The sequence below is a fragment of the Podarcis gaigeae genome (assembly GCF_964106915.1).
Source record: "Podarcis gaigeae genome assembly, chromosome: 14".
Taxonomy (NCBI): domain Eukaryota; kingdom Metazoa; phylum Chordata; class Lepidosauria; order Squamata; family Lacertidae; genus Podarcis; species Podarcis gaigeae.
In genome coordinates this window covers 30167891-30192038 of record NC_139690.1, presented here as the reverse complement: position 1 = coordinate 30192038, position 24148 = coordinate 30167891, and the positions used below count along the sequence as shown (strand labels likewise).

Genomic DNA, 24148 nt, shown 5'->3' with positions numbered 1-24148 from the left:
ACTTGTCTTGATGGAGGACGGTGTAGCAATGAAAAACGCCAAAGGAGAGAGAAGAGAGTTCTGGAGTGCCCAGTAAGCTCAGCTTTTGCTATGGAGCCTTGTCAGCTGCTCTTCTGTCCCAGGAGGATGATGGTGCTTCCACTGGTGGGTAAACTTTGGTCAGTCCTTCTTCAAGTATGCAACCACTGAGGGTGGGAGGCGATGGGTTTCCCCCAAGATGTAGACGTTGCAGTGAAGGGGTGGAGCTTAGTGGCAGGGCACCTGCTCAGCATGCAGAAGGCCCTGGGTTCAATCCCCAGTGGCATTCTGTGTAAGTCTCCTGCCCGAAACCCCAGAGGGAGTCAAGCTCCATTTACACTGCACATTTAAAGATCTCTGGTTCTACTTTAAACAGCCACGGCTTCCCCCAAAGAATTCTTGGAGCTGTAGTTTGCTAAGGATGCCTGTTCATCTCCCAGAACTACAATTCCCAAGGTGGTTTAGCTATCAACTCCTCTTCCCGGGGAACTCTCTGAGGGACATAGGGAGCCTCCTAACAACTCTCAGCACCTTTAAGAAACTGCAACTCCCAGAATTCTTTGGGGGAGTCATGAATCCTGTTCTACATTGACTCCCTTCTGAACCTTTGCAATGGGTACTTTGAGGGCCAGCCACACTTGCCCCATAGGAAGACGGAGATCTCCAGAAACCCTCTATCCTAAGCAGCTGCTCTATCACAACTGGATAGAGATGTTTCTTGATGTCTATTTATGCTTTTATTTGTATTTATTTATTACATTTCCATCCCTGGCTTCTCTATGGAGGGAGTTCCAAAGTCTGGGAGCAGCTACCAAGAAGGCCCTCTCACATGTCCCTGCCAACACTCCCATGTCCCCTGTGACACTCGGAGGACTGAGAGAAAGGCCATCCCTGAAGATTTCAGAGCCCAGGGCAGGTTCATATGGAAGAATGTATGTAGTGGCCCAGTCTCCTTTGGAGGAGTATAATTACAACTTGCTTGTTGGGGGTTACAGTCCAGGAATTGTGCATAAAGCCAAAATTTGAGTACAGCCAGAAAACCCCTGGAATTGCCCCCATGGGGCCACCCCTACCTTTCTGAAGCCAGTGTGCCTTGCACCACACACAAGGCAGAGAGCTTTTAAGCGCTCCACTTCGCTCATCGGGCTCTAGGAGGCTCCCATCAAATTTCACAGGAGCCTCTTGGAGTCTGCACAAGACCTCCCCAAAACTCAGTAGCCAAGAAGAGCTTTAAAGCTCTTTCTGCAGTGGGAAAACCTGGCACAGAGAGATCTTCCAAGCTCTCCAGTTTGTGTGCCTTTAATTTGGGCAATTGCATGCTGGCTGACTGTCAAGTGCGTAAAGCTGCGATTGATCCTGCAAGCAAGTTGTGAGTCGACTGTATTATTTCTGGAGGGCTCCAATACATCCTCGTCTGCATTTGTGTTGGCTGCAATGAGACCACAGCCCAGGTTGCTTCATTTCATGGGCCAGTTACCGTATTTTTTGCACCATAACACTCACTTTTTTCCTCCTAGAAAGTAAGGGGAAATGTCTGTGTGTGTTATGGAGCGAATGCCTGCGGGTGGCGGGGGGGATCTGCTGCAGTCGTGAGCAGAGGATCCATGGTTCCCCTTCCTTCCCTCCTCTGTGGTTACAAAGCATGGATCCACATGGATCCTCAGGATTTTTGCATTGGGCTACTCCAAACTCACTGTCAGATCACTTGCCTGTGGCCACAGCATGAACCACAAAAATCATATATCCACTTTTTCTGGTTTTCCTCCTCTAAAAACTACGTGTGTGTTATGGTCTGGTGCGTGTTATAGAGCGAAAAATACAGTAAATAGGAACAGCCTGATTGCAACTCACCCTCTGCCAGCAAGTCAAATGGTTTGGTGGCAAGTCTTTTTCAGAATTCTGCTTAGAATTTAAATGTTGGAATAAAAAAACTGACCCAGGTGCCTCAGTGTTTCAAGGTGAAGATGCCTTGCTGTGCCCCTTTTCCTCTTCTTTTGAGATGCAGGTTACTGGGCACAGGTATTGTTCCAGCTTTGCCTGTGTGAAAAGAAAGGACTGTTTGGGGGGGGGGGATGTTTGGTGCAAAACTGGAGGGAGTGGCACCTGTGTTTTGACAATGTTTTGACAATGACTTCTCAACACACTTTGCTGCCTGGCCACAATCTCTTCATCAAAACAGGCTTCTTTTGATTGTTGTGTTATGATTTATAGTGCATTCAAAATAAGACCAAGCTAGATTATAGGACAAACAACACAGAGGAGGGAGAGAAGTTTCAGACCGGAGTTTCAGACAAGGAAACATTCCCAGTTCTACTTGGAAATGGGGACCTTCTGCATGCCAAGCAGATGTTCTGCTTTGAGCTACAACCCTTCCCTTAAGGAACATCTGAACCTCCTTACACTGAGTCAGACCATTGACTCTTAACCACAGGAAATTCTTCTTAAAATTTAGTTGGATTCTCCTTTCTTGTAAGGAAGACATACTGCCTCTGATCCTAGGCAGAACATAGTCAGTGGCTAGTAGCCACGGAGAAGTGTCTTCTCCTCCACAAATTTGCTAAACCCTCTTTTGAAGCCATTCAATTTGGTGGCCATCACTCCTTCTAGTGGGAACTATGTGCTCCATAAAGAAGTATTTCTTATTCTCCTGGTCTTCTATCATTAAGCTTCCTTAGATGACCCCACTGGGTTCTAGTATTATGATGGGACAGGGATGAACACTTCTCTACCAACTTTCCTCTTTATCTCTGGCATTCGATTCACTTTTTTCCCTCTCCCTCCCTCCCTCTCTCCATCTCTCCTCCAATGATTGTTTTCTGGAAGGTGGGGGAATGATACACTTTGGAGTTTGACCCCCAAACCCCTGATAAGGAAACAACACGGCCGTCCTTCTTGCAAGCCACATCAACACAAAGCAAGCAGGCCTCCAATGAACTGAATGGCTTTGCCTATAAATTTCTCCTCTCACGCCTCATGAAAATGTAAAACAGCCCCATTGGCAAATCCCCATCTGCCCGCTGGCAATATTTAAGCCGTCTCGTGGATTGGCAAGAGGCTGGCGGCATCGAGGGTGACAGGAGAAAGAAACCCAAACGTGCAGGGTAAGTCTCCTCATTGCTCACGGATTGCGTTGGATCACGTGGAGGATTCTTACGGGTGGGTCTGGGGGCGCCTTTAGCTCTAGATCCATCGGGGCTGCAAACGCAAAAACCGTAAATAGATTGGCGAGGAGCATCAGACCTGGTTTGGAGGTGGCGATGGGCCAGCCACATGGTCTGCTGGCTCTCTCTGGGCTGGTTTCAATGGAGCCGCTTCAATGCGCTGGTTGTTCTCTGGAAAGAACTGCCCGCCTCCAACCCAGCAAAGGGCAGGCGCTTGGTGCCAAGGGAACTGAGCAGAACAAGACTGTGATCGGAATGGACAAAAATCCCCTAAACTTTCCATTTCTTCAAGTCACAAGGAGGAGGCAATTCCAGGACTTGGGCTTCACCAATGGAAATTAGGAGGGGAGAAGGGTGGGGAAGGGGTGCTAGCAATCTCAAAGGCTCCCCGGCCTGGTGATTTCACTGGGGATGCACAGACTTTTGCCCTGAGCCCCAGAGAGCATTGTGGGCCTTTAAATGCAACTGTGAACAGGATGGTTTAGACCCATCCACCTTTGGTGCAATTATTTTTTTCATTTTGTGCCTGTCCTTTCCTCCCAAGGAATTCATGGTGGTGTACAGGGACTCTCCCCTCCTCATTTAATCCCCCACAACAACCCTGTGTGGTAGGTTAGGTCAAGAGCCAGTGGCTGGCCCGCCCAAGGTCATCCAGTGAGCTTTATGGCCAAGTGGGGATTTGAACCCTGGTCTCCTGTGTCCTGGCCTGATGCTCTAACCACTACACCATGCTGGCTCTAAGCAAGGAGACAAAAGCCTTCTTGGTCAAAGCGTCAAGGATGGGGATTTTGAAGTGGGTGGGTGGGTGGGGAAGCCCCTTGCCAGTTTGGGCAATAAAGTAGGATAGCCAGGCTACTGGTTCCCTCTGCTGCAAGAAATTGCCACTGGGACTTGGTACTCCAGGTAAAGAGCCCAGCAATGCCCTGTCCCTACAGGAGAATGGCTTCCCGCAACTTGCTGGGCTCTTATGATGAGCTCTGGCTACTCTTTGTATGGGGGTCTCCACAGGTTTCTGAAAAGTACCTTGGGAGCTTTCCACCCCACCCCCACCAAATTGGAATGACAGCTGCCTCCCCAATAAGCCCAGACCCTTGCCTGTAAACTTTAGACTAACTTTGCAAGGGGTAGTTGTTTTATTTCTTGCCCCACATGAGCCCCATATTCAGGCAGGCCTCATTATCCTGGGACAGGCTTTGCCAACCCGACACACGCCAAATGTTTTGGGTGCAACCCCCTTCAGGCCCAGGCAACAGGCGACTGGCTCTTCTTTGCTTAATTTTTGCATCCACAATGAATTATTGCAGCATTTGGGGAGAGAGCTTTTGACTCTTTGCTCTTGCTGTGGTTTTTTGGTCTGATCCCTTGTCCCACAATAAGTTTAAAAAGCTATAGGCATTTGTTGATTTCCTCATATGTGGAATCTTTCAAGGTTTTGGATTTTCCCAGGGGAGAGTTGGTGGCATATTTCTGAGGTGAAGTGGCCTGTTACCTGAAGTAGCGTCCCAAATGAATCTTCCTTCCTTCCTACCTGCATACAACTCTAGTGCTTACTTTGTACCTGATATGCACTGAGTTTGTTTGCTAACTTCTTCTTGCTGCGCTGGTATGTGCTGCCTCATGCATAAACAATTTGGGTTTATTCTGATGGTGCCCATCTTAGATCACACTATCCATGTACCTAGAGCTCACAGCATGCCATTCCTCTCTTCTGCTGTTAACTCACACAATCATATAATTATAGAGTTGAAAGGGACCCCAAGGGGTCATCAAATCCAACCCCCTGTAATGCAGGAAACCCAGCTCAAGAATCCCTAAGAGGTGGCCACCCAACTTCTGTTTAAAAACCTCCAAAGAGGGAGAGTCTACCATTCCACTGTTGAACAGCTCTTACTGTCAGAAAGTTCTTCCTAATGTTTAGCCGGAATCTCCTTTCTGGTAATTGGAATAGGTTGACTTGAGGTCTCCTTCTGGAGCAGCAGAAAACAAGCTAGCTCCATCTTTCATGTCAAACCACCTCTCAGTTTTCTTCTCTTCTCCAGATAATTGTTAGATGATTGTATGCTGCTTGGAGCAAGAGACTTTTAAAAACAGTAGCAGCAGCAACAGCAACACTCCATTGCTTGACAGTGAAGATAAGGTGTGCGATGCTGCTTGATGAGAATTAGGTAAAGGTAAAGGTAAAGGTACCCCTGCCCGTACGGGCCAGTCTTGACAGACTCTGGGGTTGTGCGCCCATCTCACTCAAGAGGCCAGGGGCCAGCGCTGTCCGGAGACACTTCCGGGTCACGTGGCCAGCGTGACAAAGCTGCATCTGGCGAGCCAGAACCGCACACGGAAACGCCGTTTACCTTCCCGCTGGTAAGCGGTCCCTATTTATCTACTTGCACCCGGAGGTGCTTTCGAACTGCTAGGTTGGCAGGCGCTGGGACCGAGCAGCAGGAGCGCACCCCGCCGCAGGGATTCGAACCGCCGACCTTTCAATCGGCAAGTCCTAGGCGCTGAGGCTTTAACCCACAGTGCCACCTGCGTCCCACTGATGAGAATTAAGCCCACCTTTAAAATGTTTCAGCAGGAAAATGTGCTTTGTGTGTGTCGCAGGCAAGCTATATGTTGAAGTTAATCTAGCACAATATATTTTGGGTGCAGTCAGATACCCAGAGCTCACGGGAACAGAATGAGTATCACATTAGATTGTAGAATTGTAGTCCAAAATTGTAGTCCAAAACAGCAGGAGGGTTGTAATTGGGAAGGCTGTTTTAGAGGAACTCATTGAAAATATAGGCATTTCCTGCTGGTGCACCAGCACTCACCAGCCTCTTGCTTCTCTCCTGCATCTGGACATTGGAGATAGCTCCATTCTTAGCGATTATGGCTGGCATCCCACCCGCTAAGAACTTGTTCTTCTTCATGACATGCAAATCAAATGGATCTATTTTCCTCTGTCGGATATTGTAAGGGTTGTAATGATGTCAGGCAATTTCTCTGGCACCCTTCCCAAAAGTCTTCAGCCCTGCAGGCTCCATGCCCCACAGCATTTTAGATGCTCCTTTGTTTATTTATTCAGAGCATATTTTCTACCCTGTTCAAAAGCCAAGAAATCTCTCTGGGTGGCTTACAAAGATCAGTAGGAGTGAGAGTCCCTTAACCTCTGAGGCTTTCGATCTAAAAAAACACAGCACACAAGAAAAAGGGGACGGGGAGGGTAGAGGAAGAAGGAAAGCAAGCTCCAGCACCAAGTTCTTAAAGCTGCAGCTCTGGGATGAAAGCAGTTCATATGGCACGGATGCCGCAAGGTGTCTGTTGAAGGCAGCTGGGAGGCAGTGGAATTGCCCTGCTTCTCTAGAGTCAGCATCTTTAAGAAGAACTAAAGGAAGTGGAGCTCCTGTGAAAAGCAGGCATTTGGCCAATCGAGAAAGTGACACCCACCTGAAAGGTATTCCTCTGGCTCCTTGCCTCCTGCTCTCTACAGTGAGCACCTTAGAACCAAGCGGAAGAACGTGTTTGTCTACTCGCAGGGCTCCCACACAGAGCAGGGCAGCTTGGCTTCTGCAGCAGCCTCAGAGGATTCCTCCTCCCCTAGGCTGCTGCTCCAACACCTGGGCACAGTGAAGGCCCCCAAGGCTCCGGCTGGCGTTCTATTGACTTGACCCAGACCAGCGTGTCCCACAGTAAGTGTTCGCTTCCTGGCAGACATCCAGGTTTCTTTGCATTCTAATAGGCAAACCCTAAAGCACAGCTATTCTATGAAATCTGGGCTTCTCCAAAGGTTGAGATGCAGTTCCCCAGCCAAAGGAGGAGGGGGGGGGAGAGAGAGAGAGAGAGAGAGAGAGAGAGAGAGAGAGAGAGCGAGCATGGGAGGGAAGGAAGCAACATGTATGAAAGGAAAGTGTGCACAAGAATAACCATATTAGGGACGGAGCATAATATACAAAAATGTATCAGGAGAAATTGCTGGCCCAAATGAACACATATGTTCTTTTTCTTTTTCTTAAAAAAAAAAAAGTAGTTTGCAAACCAATGTGGAAATGCTGCAAACTGAATTTAGGATTGGAAAAACAAGGAACTGTTTGAATAAACATTCATAAACTTTTTATTGGTAACATATAGATAGATAAATTAAGGATCTTTACAATTTTATAATATGCAGAGAATAACATGTTCCTCATCATAGAATTGTACAGTCAGAAGGGACCATGAGGTCTAGTCCAACCCCCTACAATGCAGGAATCTTTTGCCCAACGTTGAGTTTGAACCCATGACTCTGAGATTGAGAGTCTCATGGTCTACTTACTGAGCAATCGCTGGTTTGCAGCCCAATTCTTCCAGACCACTGAGCCTCCTAACCCAACAGTTTCTACTCAGAAGGATGCCAACCAACCTAAGCAATGGACTCAGGCATCTTCCAGATAAAGCTTCTTGGCATCCACTTGGATGCTGCTCCAGAGGGGAGGAGGATCTGAACCAATGGCTTCAAATGACAAGAAAGGAGATTCTGACTAAGCATTGGGAAGAACTTTCTGACAGTAAGAGCTGCTCAATAATGGATTGGGCTGCTGCAGAAGGTGGTGGACTCTCCTTCGTTGGAGGTTTCTAAACAGAGGCTCAATGGCCACCTGCCAGGGATTCTTGAGCTGAGATTCCTGCATTGCAGGGGGTTGGACTAGATGACCTTGGGGTCCCTTCTAACTCTACATCTCTGTGATTCTAGGTTTGGTAAGACACATAGAGGCTTTTTCTATTGCAAGCCACTAATAAATTGAAATAGGGATGCAGGTAGCACTGTGGGTTAAACCACAGAGCCTAGGACTTGCCGATCAGAAGGTCAGCGGTTCAAATCCCCACGATGGGGTGAGCTCCCGTTGCTTGATCCCTGCTCCTGCCAACCTAGCAGTTCGAAAGCACGTCAAAGTGCAAGTAGATAAATAGGCACCACACTAGTGGGAAGGTAAATGGTGTTTCCATGTGCTGCTCTGGTTCGCCAGAAGTGGCTTAGTCATGCTGGCCACATGACCCGGAAGCTGTATGCCGGCTCCCTCGGCCTATAGAGCAAGATGAGCACCGCAACCCCAGAGTCTGCCACGACTGGACCTAATGGTCAGGGGTCCCTTTACCTTTACTAATAAATTGAAATAGGGGTAACAGCAGCAACAGACATGGCCTTGCTTACTTCCACCACATGGGAAAACAATTCTTAAAATCCACCCTTGCTTGTTGGCTCCAGGAAGCTGGGATGCAAATAAGATGGTTTCCATGGGTTGGACTATAGATGTGCTTCTTGCTCACTCCCTTTGATCTGACTGTTATGGTTGGCACAGTGTGACTGAACTCAAGGTGGATTACCTCCCAATTACAGTCAACTTCTCTCCCTCTGCATGCTAGAGACTAGATCCTCCTTCCAGGATTCTGTTTTCCCCATGGAACCAGGAAACTACCCACCTCGGAGCAGTTTGGTTTTGCATTTTCAGTCTATTGAGTTGCTCACCTTCCAGTCGCAACAAAATGTTTTTACTCCTTTTGCGTCTACAGGGACTTCAAGAGTGACCTCCGAGTAGGGGAATTTGATGGGCAGCAGATGTTGCTCGAGATCCTTACACATTTGTTGTATATTGCTCTCTTTCTCTCTCTTGGCCAGATAAACACACCAGGAAGGAAGGAAGGAAGGAAGGAAGGAAGGAAGGAAGGAAGGAAAGGAGCCCAGGAGATCCAAGCGGCAATGGAGCCAAGCACAACCACTCTGCCTCCTGCCTTCCCCCAACAGAGCTTGGAGGCTGTGGATATTGTTGTCCTGGTTCTGTACTTTGTATTTGTTTTGGCTGTTGGACTGTGGGTAAGAAAGATGTTTCCTTTATTGTTCTGTTCAGTTGAGGGACAATGTCTCCACATGGGTGCAGAGATCCAAAAGGAACTTAGGAAGCTATTTTATTTTATTTTGTTTATTGCATTGCATTGCATTGCATTGCATTTTTATCCCTCCTTTTCCTCCAAGGAGCTCAATGTGCCATACATAGTTCTCCCCCTCCTCATTTAATCCCCACAACAACCCTGTGAGGGAGGTTGGGCTGAGAGGCAGTGACTGGCCCACAAGATCACCCAGTGAGCTTCATAACTGAGCGGGGAGTTGAACCCTGGTCTTTCAGCTCCTAGTCCAACACCCCAACCACTACACCACACTGGCTTTACACTGAGTCCACCTTGTTCAGTACTGTCTGCACTGACCGGCAGCAGCTCTCCAGGATGTCAGAAAGGAATCATTCCCAGTCTTACCTGGGACCTTTTGGGTGCAAAGCAGATGCTCTGCCTTGGAGTTACAGCTCTTCTTCTGATATAGGAAGCTGCCTTATACTGAGTCAGACCCTTGGTTCATGTAGCTCCTTATTGTCTACACTGACTGGCAGCAGCCATCCAGGAACGATCATAATTCCATGAGGTCATTCATTACGCTGTTGTCGAAATTTGTCAAAATATGACTCTTACCCCTTATTGACAGATTCTAGAACTAGTTATTCTTAGCTCCTGGCACCCTCTGTCAGGGCAATCTGCCACCAGCCTTGGCCCAGATTCCATACCCAGCAAGCAATGCAAGCACTCCATTCATTCATGTCTCCCTCCAGGTGTGATTGAGCAACTTGATGAGTCAAGGTAGTTCACTTCCTGCTTTGTCATGCTGCCAACAATTGCAACTGGCCCAAACACTTCCTGGTTGCCTTCCCAGCCATAAGCCTCCCTGCCTCTGCCGATAGAAACCACAGCCTAGTGCTTTCCAGAAAATGCCCAAGTGGGAATCTAAGAAGAGCCTGGCTGATGTATCAGCCCCCCAAAAGGGGGGGGGGCATTTAGTCCAACAGCGCATAGTTAAACTATGGAACTCACTTCCACTGGAGGCAGTGATGGCCACCAACCTGGATGGCGTTAAACAGGATAAGACAAATTCATGGAAGAGAGGGCTATTGATAGTCACTAGCCACAGCGACAGTGCTTTGCCTCCACAGTTGGAGGCAGCAATGGTTCTGAATTGCAGCTTCTGGAAACCACAGACGGGCAGAGGGCCCTTGATCTTGGCTCCTGCTTGAAGGTTTCCTACAGGCATCTGGTTGGCTGCTGTGAGAACAGGAGGCTGGACTAGATGAGTCACTGGACTCATCTGGCAGCAGCTTATCTTCTTATGTTCTTTTCACAGTGGCCAACCAGATGTCCCAATAGAACCCTTGGTCCATCCACCTTGGTATTCAACACTGGCTGGCAGCATTTCCCCAGAGTTTCAGGCAGGAGTTTCTCCCAGCCCTTCCTGGCGATGCCATTGGGGATTGAATCTGGGACCTTCTGCATGCCAGGCAGATTCCCTCCCAATGAGCTACTCTGTCTCTGCAGAGTCGGCCTCAGAGTGTGTCCACACTTCGCTTGCCCCATGCCCAAAAAGCACGGGTCTTAGCAGTAGCGTAGCGTGGGGGGTGCAGGGGGGCGCAACATCTGGGGTTAGGGTTAGGGGGCGCAAATCCATGGGTTAGGGGGCGCAAATCCACAGGTTAGGGGGCGCAAATCCACGGGTTAGGGGGCGCAAATGACTTGCCTTGCCCCGGGTGCTGAAAACCCACGCTACGCCACTGGGTCTTAGTGGTTTTCTGTTTGTGCTGCTGCTTTCTCCAGGAAAGCCTGCTCTTTACTGCTGAATCGGAGCAAACATCAGTCCCTGGAAAAACTGATTGACATTGGATTCAGTGGCAAAGAGGTTGTTTTCCTGGAGGAAAGTGGCGGGACAAACAGAAGTGAGAATGAGCCATAGGAGTCCAAAGTTCTAAATCGGATCACTCCTTCCCTTGGGCACCTAAGTACAGTGGAACCTCAGGTTGTGAACGTGATCCATGTGGGAGGCACATTCGCAACCCGCAGCGCTGTGTCTGCGCACGCGTGAGTTGTGATTCGGCGCTCCTGTGCATGCGCAAAGCACGATTTAGTGTTTCTGCGCGAGTGCCAAAACCCAAAAGTAACCCATTCTGGTACTTCTGTGTTCGGCGTGGTGTGCAACCCAAAAACGCATTACCTGAAGCATCTGTAACCCAAGGTACCACTGTACACTCTTTGCGCATGGATCAAAATCACCTGCCCAGAGTGCTGCTGGTCTCCTCTCCTGCACCCCCGGTCACTGATGTAGCTCTTCACTCACCTATTCTTCCCTGGCGGCCATTTGGCACCAAAATGTTTTGGGCAGGCCTGGTTGTTGCTGATATTGTTGTTGAGGGTGACTCACTGCCGCCTCTTCAGGCTTTTTAGACTTGCTCGTTTTTATCTCTCTCTCTCTCTTTCTCAGTCCATGTGGAAAACCAAGCGAAGCACTGTGAAGGGCTACTTCTTGGCTGGAGGCGAGATGGTCTGGTGGCCAGTAAGCAATCTCCATTATGATGTCTTGGTGGGCTGTCTGTTATAGAGTGGATCTGCTATGTGTTTGGGAAAGGGCTTGAAATGCAGAAAGTCCTTTGTCTGCCTTCAAAGCCTCAAGGTGGTTTTTTGAGGTATCATCCCTGCATTGAGATTATTCATACAGGTACAACTCTCTTCTAGTTGAGGTCAGACAGGTGGGAGCTGAGAGCAGAAGGAGCACAATGTGTCCCCCACCTTCCCCTAATACCCCAGGGAAGGAATGTGTACAGAAATGCATACACTACAGGGGCAAAGTGTGTATAAAACACACATTTCAGTGAAAATTGCACTTAGAGAAAATTACTTCTCAAAAATGTGCAGAATAGACCAAATTGCATAGAGAATGTGTACACTGGGAGAAATGCACACTAAAACACTGATAAGTTTTTGTGAGGGCTTTGGAAAACAAAAACAGATAACCTCACACTGATGTTGAAACATGGTGAACTGAACTTAAGAGTGGAAAAACAAGAAACTGAAACTGAACCAGTCCCCATAATGAGACCTGACAGCCTTTCCAGGGGAACTGGGCAGAGTCCTTTCTGTGTCACGCAAGATTAGGTGCTCTTGGGAAGGGCAGGAACTGAGCTGGCTCTCCCAACCTCTCTTCCCAGGTGGGAGCATCTCTCTTTGCCAGTAATGTCGGCAGCGGACATTTCATTGGCCTGGCCGGCTCCGGGGCAGCGTCTGGAATTGGTGCTACGGCTTATGAGTGGAATGTGAGTATCACATTTACAGCACAACCTGCTCCTGAGGATGATAATGTGTGTGGGTTGGGGCGGGCATGAACCTGGCAGAGGCCTTCTTGGTAGTGGTGCATCAGGTATAATAATAATAATAATAATAATAATAATAATAATAATAATAATAATATATTTATTTATTTATATTCCACCCATCTGTGTGCCTCCCAAAAGATGATGATGATAATGATAAAACATCAAACATTAAAACTTCCCTAAACAGGGCTGCCTTCAGGTGTTTTCTAAAAGTCAGATAGTTGTTTATTTCCTTGACATCTGATGGGAGGGTGTTCCACAGGGCAGGTGACACTACCTAGAAGGCTGGTTCCTCGTAATCTCACTTCTCACAATGAGGGAACTGCTAGAAGGCTCTCAGAGCTGGACCTCAGTGTCCGGGTTGAATGATGGAGGTGGAGACGCTCCTTCAGGTATACTAGGCTGAGGCCGTTTAGGGCTTTAAAGGTCAGCACCAACACTTTGAATTGTGCTTGGAAATGTACTGGGAGTCAATGAAGGTCTTTCAGGACTGATGTTATATGGTCTCGGCGGCTGCTCCCAGTCACCAGTCTAGCTGCCGCATTCTGGATTAGTTGTAGTTTCTGGGTCACCTTCAAAGGTTTCCCCACGTAGAGGGCATTGCAGTAATCCAAGCAGGAGAAAACTAGTGCATGCACCACTCTGGCAAGACAGATCTTTTGGCAGACTGTGCACAGGTGAACTGAGGACCTTCTCAGTTTACTGCCCAGAAGCTCCCTCTTGATGGGCAGGTTCAAGATACACCCCGCCCCCTCTGACCCTCTCTCTCATCTTTGGCTTCTTTATGTTTAAACCTGACAGCCCTTCAAACAGAGGTCTGTCTTCTGCAAAGTAGGACATGCAGCCACTCTGTGGACCCAAAGCCAACCCAGAGAGAGCTTTTGTATGTCAGTTGATTCTCTGGTTGGATCCATCTTATTTTGTTCCTGACCTGGGCTCTGCTTCTCCTCACAGGGCATGTTCTGTGTCTTGGTGCTGGCATGGCTGTTTCTGCCCATCTACGTGGCAGCAGGGGTGAGTCCACCGGCCACACCATGGCCACTGTTTCCCATCAACTTTTTCAGAGGGCAGGAATCTGTTCCGAAATGGATGTGCCAAGTTATGCATCATGTCGTTTCTCGGAATTGTAGTCTTAAAAAACCCTAAACTCACTGCCCTGTCCTCCTGAAGTAAAAGGGACTGTACAATTTCCATGATGTTATTACTGCCTAGTTTTCGAATAATCTTTTCTTGCTGTTTTTCATCAATGCTGCCTTATCATTTCCAGGTGACAACCATGCCAGAATATTTGCAGAGGCGCTTTGGGGGCAAAAGGATTCAAATCTTCCTAGCGATTCTCTACTTGTTTATCTATATATTCACCAAAATCTCAGTAAGTAAGGAGACGAGAGGAGACAGAACAGAATTGGCTTGGAAAGAGTAGGTCCATCGAGGCTTCCTAAGTGACCTTTTCTGCCTTTCAATCTTTCTGATATGTTGCGTTGGCTTCTGAATGACAGGCAAATGATGAAAGGAGGGAAGGAGACTGAACTGAATTCTGGATTTAAGATTGTGTAGGTTACTGAAGGCTGAGGAAGATTTTGGGGGAAAGCCTGCTTCTGCTGCCCATTCTTTGATGCTAGATGTATTTTTGAGCACACAGAATCATTTTACAAAGTGTTCCTTTGTGTTCTTCCTGTTGGAATAAGGGCAAGCGAAAGCAGTAGCAGCTCACTTTGCTTGAGAACAGAATCTTCTCCCTCCTTATCTATTTTGTCTGTTGCTGAGTTTCCTGCTTGTAGTTCTGGCTGTTTGGTTTGCTCCCTTTTCGTGAACTTATTTCTCTTGATATAGATGTAAAGGAGATGCCAGCACCAGCAGAACATCTGAGGGCTTATCCACACTTACCTCTGCTGTGCTGTTACCATGGTCAGCAATTTACAGCTCTGTGTCCAAGTGCCCCCTCCCCCCCGCTCCGGAGCTTTAGCTGTGGAAACATGCTCTTTAAAGCTCAATCAGAGCAAACATAAGTCCGTGGAAACCCCAGTCTGATGTCCAATTCAGAGGATGTTTTCATGGGAGAAGCTCTGGAGCAAAACAAAAACATTTAGACACAGACCTTATACCTTGGTCCATTTAGCTAGTATTGTCTTGCAATGGCTTTCTGGGATTCTGGGTGAGGGACATTACCAGCCTGGCTTGGAAATGGCTGGGGACTGAAGCTGGGGCCTTCTGAATGTTAGATGCTCTGCCCTGAGCCATGATGACCCTGTCCTGTGTTGTGCTGGACAGTGACAGAGGACGACTAACCTGCCTGGTTTAGTAATTCTTCTTTGGGTGTCAGTGCGTTTTAATGAGTAACTTACTAACACTTTCTCTTTAGTTGCTCATTAACAACCAAACAGCACTCAAGGCCACTACTACTACTAATATTACTGTTAATAATAATATGGACTGCCCCCCTCAATGGAGTGTCCTTTGCTTGTGTTTCATCTATAGCAGGATCAGGGTGCATTTTTGCATCTGGCAGGAAGATGCTCCCAGTCTGGACTCCACACACAGCTGCCTTGCCTTACTGATGTCATCAAGTGGATTACAGTGGAACCTCGGGTTGCGAACGTGATCTGTGTGGGAGGCACGTTCACAACCCGCAGCATTCGCAACCTGCAGCGCTGCATCTGCGCGTGACACGATTCGGTGCTTCTGCACATGCGCAAAGCATGATTTAGTGTTTCTGCACATGCGCGAGCGCTGAAACCTGGAAGTAATCTGTTCCGGTACTTCTGGGTTCAGCGCGATTGCAACCCGAGGTATGACTGTATTAGTTTAGATTGAAGACTGATTCTAAATAATTTTTGATGCACACAAATGGAGTCCTGAAGTGATATACAGAGATGGGGCAGGGAGGGGGAGTTACTCGCATATGGGGGTCATATGGGGTTGGGGGTCTCCTTGTCCCCCCTCCCCACCCCAGGTCAGACTGGCTGGTGAATTTGAGGCAGTTGTGTGTGGTTGTTGGGTTAATTTCATTTCCATTGTGTTTGTTCGCATCCCCAAACTTTCTTTGCCTGAGTTGTCCTGCATGAATTTTGCAAAGCCCTTCCTGCGTTGAATGTAACCTCAAATGTGCTTTCTACTGTGTGGCAGTGATGCAGGGTATTCTGTGCTCCCTGAAATGTTGTGCGGATGGCAGATGAACCACCTTTTGACCCAGCTCAACACAGTGGCTCTATATTGTGTTAGGCTCATGGTGTCTTCCATTTAATCACACACATCACCTTGAGTGGGCCTGCAGCAACAGAGGCAGCCCTGACAGTAACTTCAACAGCATTCAGGGCAAACAAAACCTCCCTTTTTGGCCATGGAGTATGCATGAGAGCCAGTATGGTATAGTGGTTAGAATGTCGGACTAGGACCTGGAAGAGCAGGGTTCAAATCCCCACTTGGCCAAAAAGCTCACTGCCTTGGGCCATTCGCCGCCTCTCTCAGCCCAACCTATCTAAAAAGGTTGCTTGGGGGATTAAATGGGGAAAGGGAGAAGCATGTATATGCTGCCTTGAGTTCCTTCAAGGAAAAGATAGAGTAGAAATTCAGTAAATAAATAAATTCTCCTGTTTGCAATTCAAGAGAATGTCAAATTAAAGAGGGACTTGGCGGTGGTAGGGTGGGGTAAATCCCACCATGCTTTTCTATTAGCCTGGATTGGGGGCTACCCCCAACTCCCCACAGGCTGCTACTGCTGCTCTCTAGCACCTGTTGAGTTTCCTGCTCCCAAGGAATGACTGAGCCATTGTTCCAGCTCTTCCTCTTCCAAACAAGCTTCTCCTTTGTCCAAAAGAGCTGAACAGAGCTTGGCTGTCCGTACAGGGGGTGGGGGTGGGGGTCCTTCAGCTGTAGGGCACAATGGAGCTGAGAGCATTTATTGGTCTACTTGAGGTGCCTCCAGTATTTTGCAGGATCAAAGCCCTCTGGCACCCTCTAGTGCAACACACACACTTTGAAAAAGAATCAGGCTTTTTTGCCATTTGGAAAGCGCACTGAAAAATGTGGGACGAGTGAATGGTTAATGGGGAGACGTGTAAACATCCCACAAACAAAGCAAGATGAATGGAGGAGGAATCCTCATGGTCAAGTAGATCCAAAATACCAGACAGAGTCTAACCTCAGTGTCCTCATACCTGTCTGGATTTTGTCTCCTCCAGGTTGACATGTACGCTGGGGCCCTCTTCATCCAGCAGGCCTTGCACTGGGATCTCTACGTGGCTGTCATTGGGCTGCTGGTTATCACAGCTGTTTACACTGTGGCGGGTGAGTCTGAGGGGGGAGAGAGTGAGAGAGAGCTTTGTCCTTATTCAACCTCCAGGAGTAGATATATCCGTCCGCCTCAGCAGGGTTTGTTTGTTTATTGCATTTCTATCCCACTTTCCCCCATGAGCTTAAAGTAGCACCCATGGTTCTCCCCTTCTTCATTTAATTCTCACAACAACCCTGTGAGGTAGATCAGGCTGAAAGGCAGTGACTGCCCTGTGAGGTCACCCAAGGAACTTCATGACTGAGTGGGGATTTGATCTGTGGTCTCTCCCAGGCCCTAGCCTGACACTAACCACTAGGTCACGCTGACTGTCCAAGACATCTTTCTGCCTCTGATAGCGGAATAGGTAGCCATCATGGCTAATAGCCATTTATATCCTTATCCTTGATGAAGTTGTCTAATCCTCATTTAATGCCATCCAAGTTGTTGCTGATCACTGCATCTTGTGGGCTGGAGTTCCATAGTTCCAACAGTGCATTGTGTGAAGATGTCCTTCCTTTTTCTGCCCTGAACCTCCCAACATTGAGCCTCACAGAATCACAGTGTTGTAGAGTCGGAAGGGATCAAAAGGGTCCAAGCCCTGCAGTGCAAGCGCTTTCTGTAAAGAAGCTGATTGGACTGGCTATTGGGTCTTATTTTGATATTGGCAATGGGGCAGTGCGTTCCTGAGGACAGCAGACTACCCTAGAGGGCACAGGGCAAGCCGGCCTCCAACATCTCCCAGTTGCTCCTTGCCTGCTCCAACTTCTGCTGCCTGAGATGACTTTCACTCTGCCTAATGGTTGGACCAGCTCTGCTTTTTAGCAGTTATCTCATGGTGGTAATCCACCCAGGATGGGACTAGGGTCAGCCACCATTTGACTGCCCTGTGCAAGCAACTGGGCAGATGAGGCTTGACTAATGCAAGCCCAAATCTTTTGGCCAAGCTAATGTCCAGACCAAGTTCCAATCACAGGTCTTGCTTCTTCTGTTCCCTCTGTAGGTGGCCTGGCAGCTGTGATATACACCGATGCCCTGCAGACAGTTATCATGCTAGCTGGGGCACTGACGCTGATGGGCTTCAGTAAGTATCTTAGAACCACAGAACCACAGAACTGGAACGGACCACAAGGGTCATCTCATCCAACCCCCTGCAATGCAGGAATCTTTTGCCCAACATGGGGCACAAACCCACGACCCTAGGATGAACAGTCTCATGCTTTACTAGCTGAACTCTCTTGTGCATGGAGTTTGGGGTTTGCCCTCTGAGATGTGATGCCAAGTTTCGCATGCAGGAGAAAGCTGCAGATGTCCACTTCATTCATTGCTACCTGACTTTGCTCTTACCTCCTTGAGTGGCTGCAGCGCAGCACCTAAGCATGTGATCCAGGACATCTCTGGGTTGAGCCTGGCCTCAGGCTCAAGCAGGCCAACTCAGTCTCCTGGTCTGCAGTATAGGAATAATAATAATAATAATAATAATAATAATAATAATAATAATAATTCATTGCCCACTCTTCACCCTAAGGTCTCAGGGCACATTACAGCATTAATATATAATATTAAAACACTGTTTGAAAATCAGTTTAAAACAACTTGCAATAAAGTGGGTCCTATAATATGCATCTCCCTTGTCAAAAGCTTGGGTAAAGAGGTGCGTCTGCAGCATTCACCAGAAGCTGTACAATGAAGGTGCCAGGTGCACCTCTGTGGGGAGGGAGAGCCACAGCTTAGGGGCTGCCACAAAGAAGACCCTGTCTTGGGCCACCACCACCCCAATTTTCTGAGAACACCTAAAAGGGTCTCTAGCATTCACCTATTTTAAGATTTGTCATAAGCAGACACTCGCAGAGGTCCATAGATGCCTGAGTTATTTCTAGTCTTTGAGGTCCTTAGTCAAAAATAAAAAGATCATATAATCAGCTGACATGAGAGCACCCCTTCCTCATAATCTTATGTTGCTCCATCAGAACCAATATTTTTAACAATGTTTATGAATGTTTTAAACTCTCTTAAGGTGACAAAATCTGTAACAGTTAACAAAAAAGTTCTGTCTTCTACCAAATCACATCTCTTCCTTGCTTAAATCTGCAGCTCTAAGCTGAGAGAGAGTGTCAAATTCTTGGGCTCATGTGTATCAAGACACATTACCTCACAATGGAGAATTCTTCCCTAAATCCCATTGTTTGAACTTAGCGGTTTCTCAAAACACCACAGCAGGCCCATGCAAATGCCGAGCACCAGCAGGAAATCTGAACATCATTTGCTCTTCAACTTTCCAGGTTTTTCCAAAGTTGGAGGGCTGGAAGACTTGCAGAACAGATACTTCCAAGCCATTGCGAGCAGCCACTATGGCAACAACAGCTGCGGTTTACCCAGGGATGACGCTTTCCACATCTTCCGGGATCCTGTCACATCTGACCTTCCCTGGCCGGGAGTGCTGGTTGGAATGACCATCCCCTCGTTGTGGTACTGGTGCACAGACCAGGTTGTTGTTCTTGTTCTTGCTTTTATCGTTGTTATTAATATACCACCCTTCAGCTGAAGATCACAGGGCAGTTCACAACATAACAATACAAAATGAGAACACAAAATACATAATAAAACGAGAACAAACCAATAACCCCTCTCCCACAAACACAATTAAAAGGATATATAATGTTCACCAGGGCTTCTAAAATCCATTTTTATTGTCCTGCCTTTAGTCCCCACACTCCAGGGGTATAATTTAAAAGTTCATGAACATCTGAAAATGCCAAGGATTTTGCCAATGCAAAATTGATTTGAGTAACAACTTCATACCAAAAGGAATATATCACTGGACAGGCCCAGATCATATGCCTCAAAGAAGCATCCTGAACCCAACACCTCCATCGTTATAACTCGAGATAAGCCACTGCCTGCCTCTGCATCTCTCAGGTGGTCTTAGAAGGGCCTGTACCAAACTGTCTCCTTCCTTACATTGTAGGTCATTGTTCAAAGATCTTTGGCAGCCAAGAACCTCTCTCATGCCAAAGGGGGAGCCTTGCTGGCCTCCTACTTGAAAATCCTGCCCTTGTTTATGATGGTTCTGCCTGGCATGATCAGCCGCATCCTCTTTCCAGGTAAGAAGGAAGAATAAGATGCCTCCTGATGCTGCAGAGTGTAGTGAATCATAGTTCGAAGGGACCCCCCCCCCCCACCAAGAGTCATCTCAGGAGTCGTAGCTCAAGAATCCCTGAGAAATTGCCATCCAACTTCTGCTTAAAAACCTCAAATGAAGGCCATGTTCTGAGGTTGTCTGTTCCACTGCTGAACAGCTCTTACTGCCAGAAAGTTCTTACTAATGTTCTTCTTTCTTGTCATTTGAATCCATTGGTTTGAGTGGTGAGAAAGATGGAGTCACTGGGTGACCTCGAGGCCAGTCATTGCATCTCTCAGCCTAACCTACCTCACAGGGTTGTTGTGAGGATTAATTGAGGAGGGGAAGAGCCATGTAGGCTGCCTTGAGCTCCTGGGGGGCGGGGGGAAACATCATAAAGTCGTAAGATGCAGAACCAACAACCAAACCAAATTAAATTAGTTTTCTGAAATAGACTTGTTTTCAGTAGGTGACAAAATATTAGAATCTGCCTCTTGACTACAGATGATTTGCAAACAGTTCCCCATCCATTTTTAGGCCCTTAGCTTTCCGCCCCCCCCCCCATTCTCTCACAGCTATTTACAACAAGTTTAAATTACATTTTCATCACAGATCTTGTGGCTTGTGCTGATCCGAAAATCTGCAAAACGATCTGTGGCAACCCATCTGGATGTTCTGATATTGCATACCCCAAATTGGTCATTGAACTTTTGCCAATTGGTAAGGAGGAAGGAAGGGTGGGGGCTTCTCAGCAACCCAAAGAGAGATGCTCAGAGATGCAGGTGGATTAAAATTTAGCTGTAGGTGAGAGACCAACAGCACTTTCGGATGGTAACAAATAAGGTCCAAGATGTGCAAGGACAATGGGTGGTGATCATTGGAACTGGTGGGGAAGAAGGCAGGGAGGCCAACAGTAGGTGGCGCCAGAGCCAATGACAGGCAGCGTGAACTATTTTTCATTTTGTCCCCATTCTCCTCCTTGCCATGTTCGGCTGCCACCATTGCTCAGTAAACAACAGAGTTATTTGCAAAGGTTTTTTGGGTGGCTCTGGGGCATGGCACGAGCTTATCTCTGAAGACCCAGTTTTCAGGTACCACAAATGGGGAGAGGGTTGCTGTTAAATCCAGATCCCCCTTGTTGGCTTCCCAGAAGAGGTGTCTGAAGTGCATGACTCTTTGGCCTTGACCCAGCTGGTGCAGGGCTTTTCTTATATTAGGAGAGAGGTGGGCACTCTGCTTGGTCCAGGGGCACCCCTCATGAGTGGTGGGCTCTCCTTTGGCTTCCAGGACTCAGAGGTCTGATGATGTCTGTGATGATTGCAGCACTGATGTCCTCCCTGACTTCCATCTTCAACAGCGCAAGCACCATTTTCACCATGGATCTGTGGCGAAATGTCAGGCCCCTCTCTTCGGAGTGGGAGCTCATGATCGTCGGCAGGTAAGGTGCCCCATGTGCAAAGTGGTGCACACCCAACAAGAGTCCCAGAAGAGCCCAGGGTAGACTTCCAATAGTTAGGTCATAGAATTTTAGGGTTGGAAGGGACCCCAAAGATCCCTAGTCCATCCCCCTGCAATGCAGGAATCATAGCTAATTCACACTTGGATACAGCCTTTAATGTTTCAGGACTTACTCTTTCCTTGCCATTAGAAATTGGTAGCAAAACAAAGAGATAACAAGGCCTTTCTTCTTGATTCAGGGTCTTTGTCCTGCTCCTTGTAGTCATTTCCATCTTATGGATTCCACTGGTCCAGGCCAGCCAGGGGGGACAGCTCTTCATTTACATCCAGACCATCAGTTCCTACCTACAACCTCCTGTGGCCGTGGTCTTCATCCTGGGCTGCTTCTGGAAGAGAACAAATGAAAAGGTGAGTGAGATGCAGGTTCTCCTGGAGGCCCTGAACGATGGCAGTTGTGAGCTGCGTTATTTGCAAAGTTTTTTGGGTGGCCCTGGTGTATGGCATGAGTGTGTCTCTGAAGACCAGTTGTCAGGTACCAAAAATGGGGAGAACATCTTCTGATGCAAATCATTGTAATATTTTTATTTGCGTTCTAAGTATGATTATATTTACCCATACACAATCTGTGTCTAAAAGCAATCCATAACTATGTTGCAAGAGTTGTCATATCTTTTATCCATTGATCAAAAGGCACCAAAGGATTGTTTCAAATTTCAAAAGATTGTTGTGCTTTGATTTGTGGATTGTTTTGAGATGGCCGGTTTCAGCAGATGTACCCTAAAAGGGGGATTAAACCAAATTTCCACTTGACTGTGGTGTAGATGCCGCTTTTTGTTCCAACATGAGATTCTTCCTTCCTCCCAGGGGGCATTCTGTGGCCTTTTGATCGGGATGGGAATGGGCCTGATCCGAATGGTGCTGGATTTCGTCTACCCGCTGCCACGGTGCGATGAGGCAGACGGCCGTCCAGCAGTGGTGAAATATGTCCACTACCTCTACTTCTCCATGATCCTGAGTCTGGCTACGCTGCTTGTGGTGGTGACTGTTAGTCTCCTGACAGAGCCTCCTTCAAAGGAAAGGGTGCGTAATTCCAGCAGGCATTGCCAGCTCTCGTTTCTGAACCCATCTTCTAGGGTGCTTTAAAGCCCAATCAGATTAGAGCAGCTCTGAAACCTGGAGCAAATTAGGTGACACCCAGGGTGGATCTACACACGGGGGGGGGGGCACTTTAAATAAGTCAGAAATTAGATTGTTATAGTAAAAGGGGAAAAGATCCCTATGGAAAACAGCATTTCAAAATTTCCTGCTCTCTGGCGCCATCTGGTGTTGCATGTTTAAAGTGGCGATCAAATCACTGTTTCTTTACTAATGTAGCTGAGTCCCCACACTGTCCCTTTAAAACACTTCTATGCCGCTTCATCAACCACAGATAATCCTGGGATCTGTAGTTTGTTAAAGGTGCGTTTTGTCCCAACAGATCACCCGCCTCACCTGGTTCACCCGCAAGGATGCTCAGGTAGAGAAGGATGCCCTTCCACAAGCTCCCAGAAGCCCTGCTGTGCCTCTCCCTGCCAACGGTGTCCATGAGGCTGGTCCTCCTTCTCCAGTGCAGCTTGAGATCAGTGATGGCCCTGAAAACAATCAAAATGGTAAAACTTATCAGAGGACATAGTTCAGTTAGTAGAGCATGAGACTCTTAAAATCAGGGTCATGGGTCTCTTTCCCATGTCCATGAGCCTGACCACTGATTTACGGATAACTTGTCTCCTCTTTAGGTTCCCTGGATTGTAAGAAGACCTCCAAACTCACAAGGCTGTTTTTGTGGATCTGTGGGATGGAGAGCAGGAATGCGGACACTCCAAAATCTGCTGCAGAATTGAAAAGTGAAACTGCCATGGCTTCCACGAAGGAAGCACCTTTTGTGAAGCACATCCTCAATGTCAACCTGATAGTCTGCTTAAGTGCAGGCGTCTTCCTCTGGGCTTACTTTGCGTAGCATCGAGCCTCATCTATTCAAAGGACGCTGTTCAGCGCCAAGCAGATGGGCATTGCTATAGGAAGGACTAAGGCAAATGATAACACTTAATAATGACCCTGTACCAGACACTGTGTGTTTTTAAAATTCTCAAGGAAAGGAAAAAGGGCCTGAATGCTTGCAGATAGACTTGAAGAATTCGCAGTAGGAGAAATCCAGAGCCTCTCCAATGTAACCGGGTCCCAGGCGGTGATTTCGGGGGCAGAGACCAATAGCAGGTTTTCTTGGCACAGATATTATTTAAACAAGTGAGACACCATTCTTTTGCCACACATTTCCTGACAGTCGCATGACCCCACATGCGGCAGGTCTCTTTTGTGGCACTCACTACTCCCTTGGGTCTGTTCTGAGTAGGACTAGCATTGGATACAACACGGGGTCTTTAATAAAGCCTTTGCTGACCAGGTGCCCTCTAGATGTTTCGGACTTCAAATCCCATGTGGCTGTGCTTTCTAGGGCTGATGGGAGTTGTAGTCCAAAGTGTCTAGAACTCTCCAGGTGAGCAAAGCCTGCTTTAATGCCACAATGTTTAGCTATGGGGACCCATGCCATGGTGATGCTCTCATACCAGAACGATGTTCATGCGCTGGCTCCTCCAGAGGAGCTCACCACCTCTTTGGTCCTCCCCAATCCTCTTAGCTCAGCGTGGCACAAACCATCATTAAGGCAGAGAGTTCTTAACCATAGATCCAGGTTCAGACAACATGCTAAGCCATGGGTAGGCGAGTAAGGCCCGGGGGCCAGATCCGGCCTGATCACCTTCTAAATCTGGCCTGCGGACAGTCCAGGAATCAGTGTGTTCTTACATGAGTAGAATGTGTCCTTTTATTTAAAATGCATCTCTGGGTTATTTGTGGGGCCTGCCTGGTGTTTTTACATGAGCAGAATGTG

General features: G+C 47.7%; 1 protein-coding gene across 3 annotated transcripts; it reads left to right on the top strand.

Annotated features, from left to right (window-relative positions):
• Positions 1-23576, top strand: SLC5A11 (solute carrier family 5 member 11). Of its 3 annotated transcripts, none has more exons than XM_083712067.1 (16): positions 1-144; positions 8812-9006; positions 11485-11556; positions 12209-12313; positions 13328-13387; positions 13641-13745; positions 16555-16660; positions 17647-17727; positions 18926-19131; positions 19612-19747; positions 20377-20484; positions 21052-21202; positions 21462-21630; positions 22087-22302; positions 22700-22871; positions 22998-23576. In XM_083712067.1, exons 1-16 carry the CDS (start codon positions 91-93, stop codon positions 23216-23218), a joined length of 2157 nt encoding a protein of 718 aa, XP_083568193.1. In that variant the 5' UTR covers positions 1-90; the 3' UTR covers positions 23219-23576. The 3 variants fall into 3 exon arrangements, with proteins under 3 accessions (XP_083568193.1, XP_083568195.1, XP_083568194.1); XM_083712069.1 differs by lacking the exon at positions 1-144 and adding an exon at positions 2907-3119; XM_083712068.1 differs by lacking the exon at positions 1-144 and adding an exon at positions 6524-6847.
• The last annotated feature ends 572 nt before the right edge of the window (positions 23577-24148 follow it).

Bases quoted from the DNA above. Each gene is read 5' to 3' on its own strand.
- SLC5A11 (XM_083712067.1), top strand. From the start codon at position 91: ATGGAGCCTTGTCAGCTGCTCTTCTGTCCCAGGAGGATGATGGTGCTT. The intron at 16,661-17,646 runs GTGAGTCTGAGG...TTCCCTCTGTAG, and splicing joins AGCTGTTTACACTGTGGCGG to GTGGCCTGGCAGCTGTGATA. The intron at 22,872-22,997 runs GTAAAACTTATC...TCTCCTCTTTAG, and splicing joins CCCTGAAAACAATCAAAATG to GTTCCCTGGATTGTAAGAAG.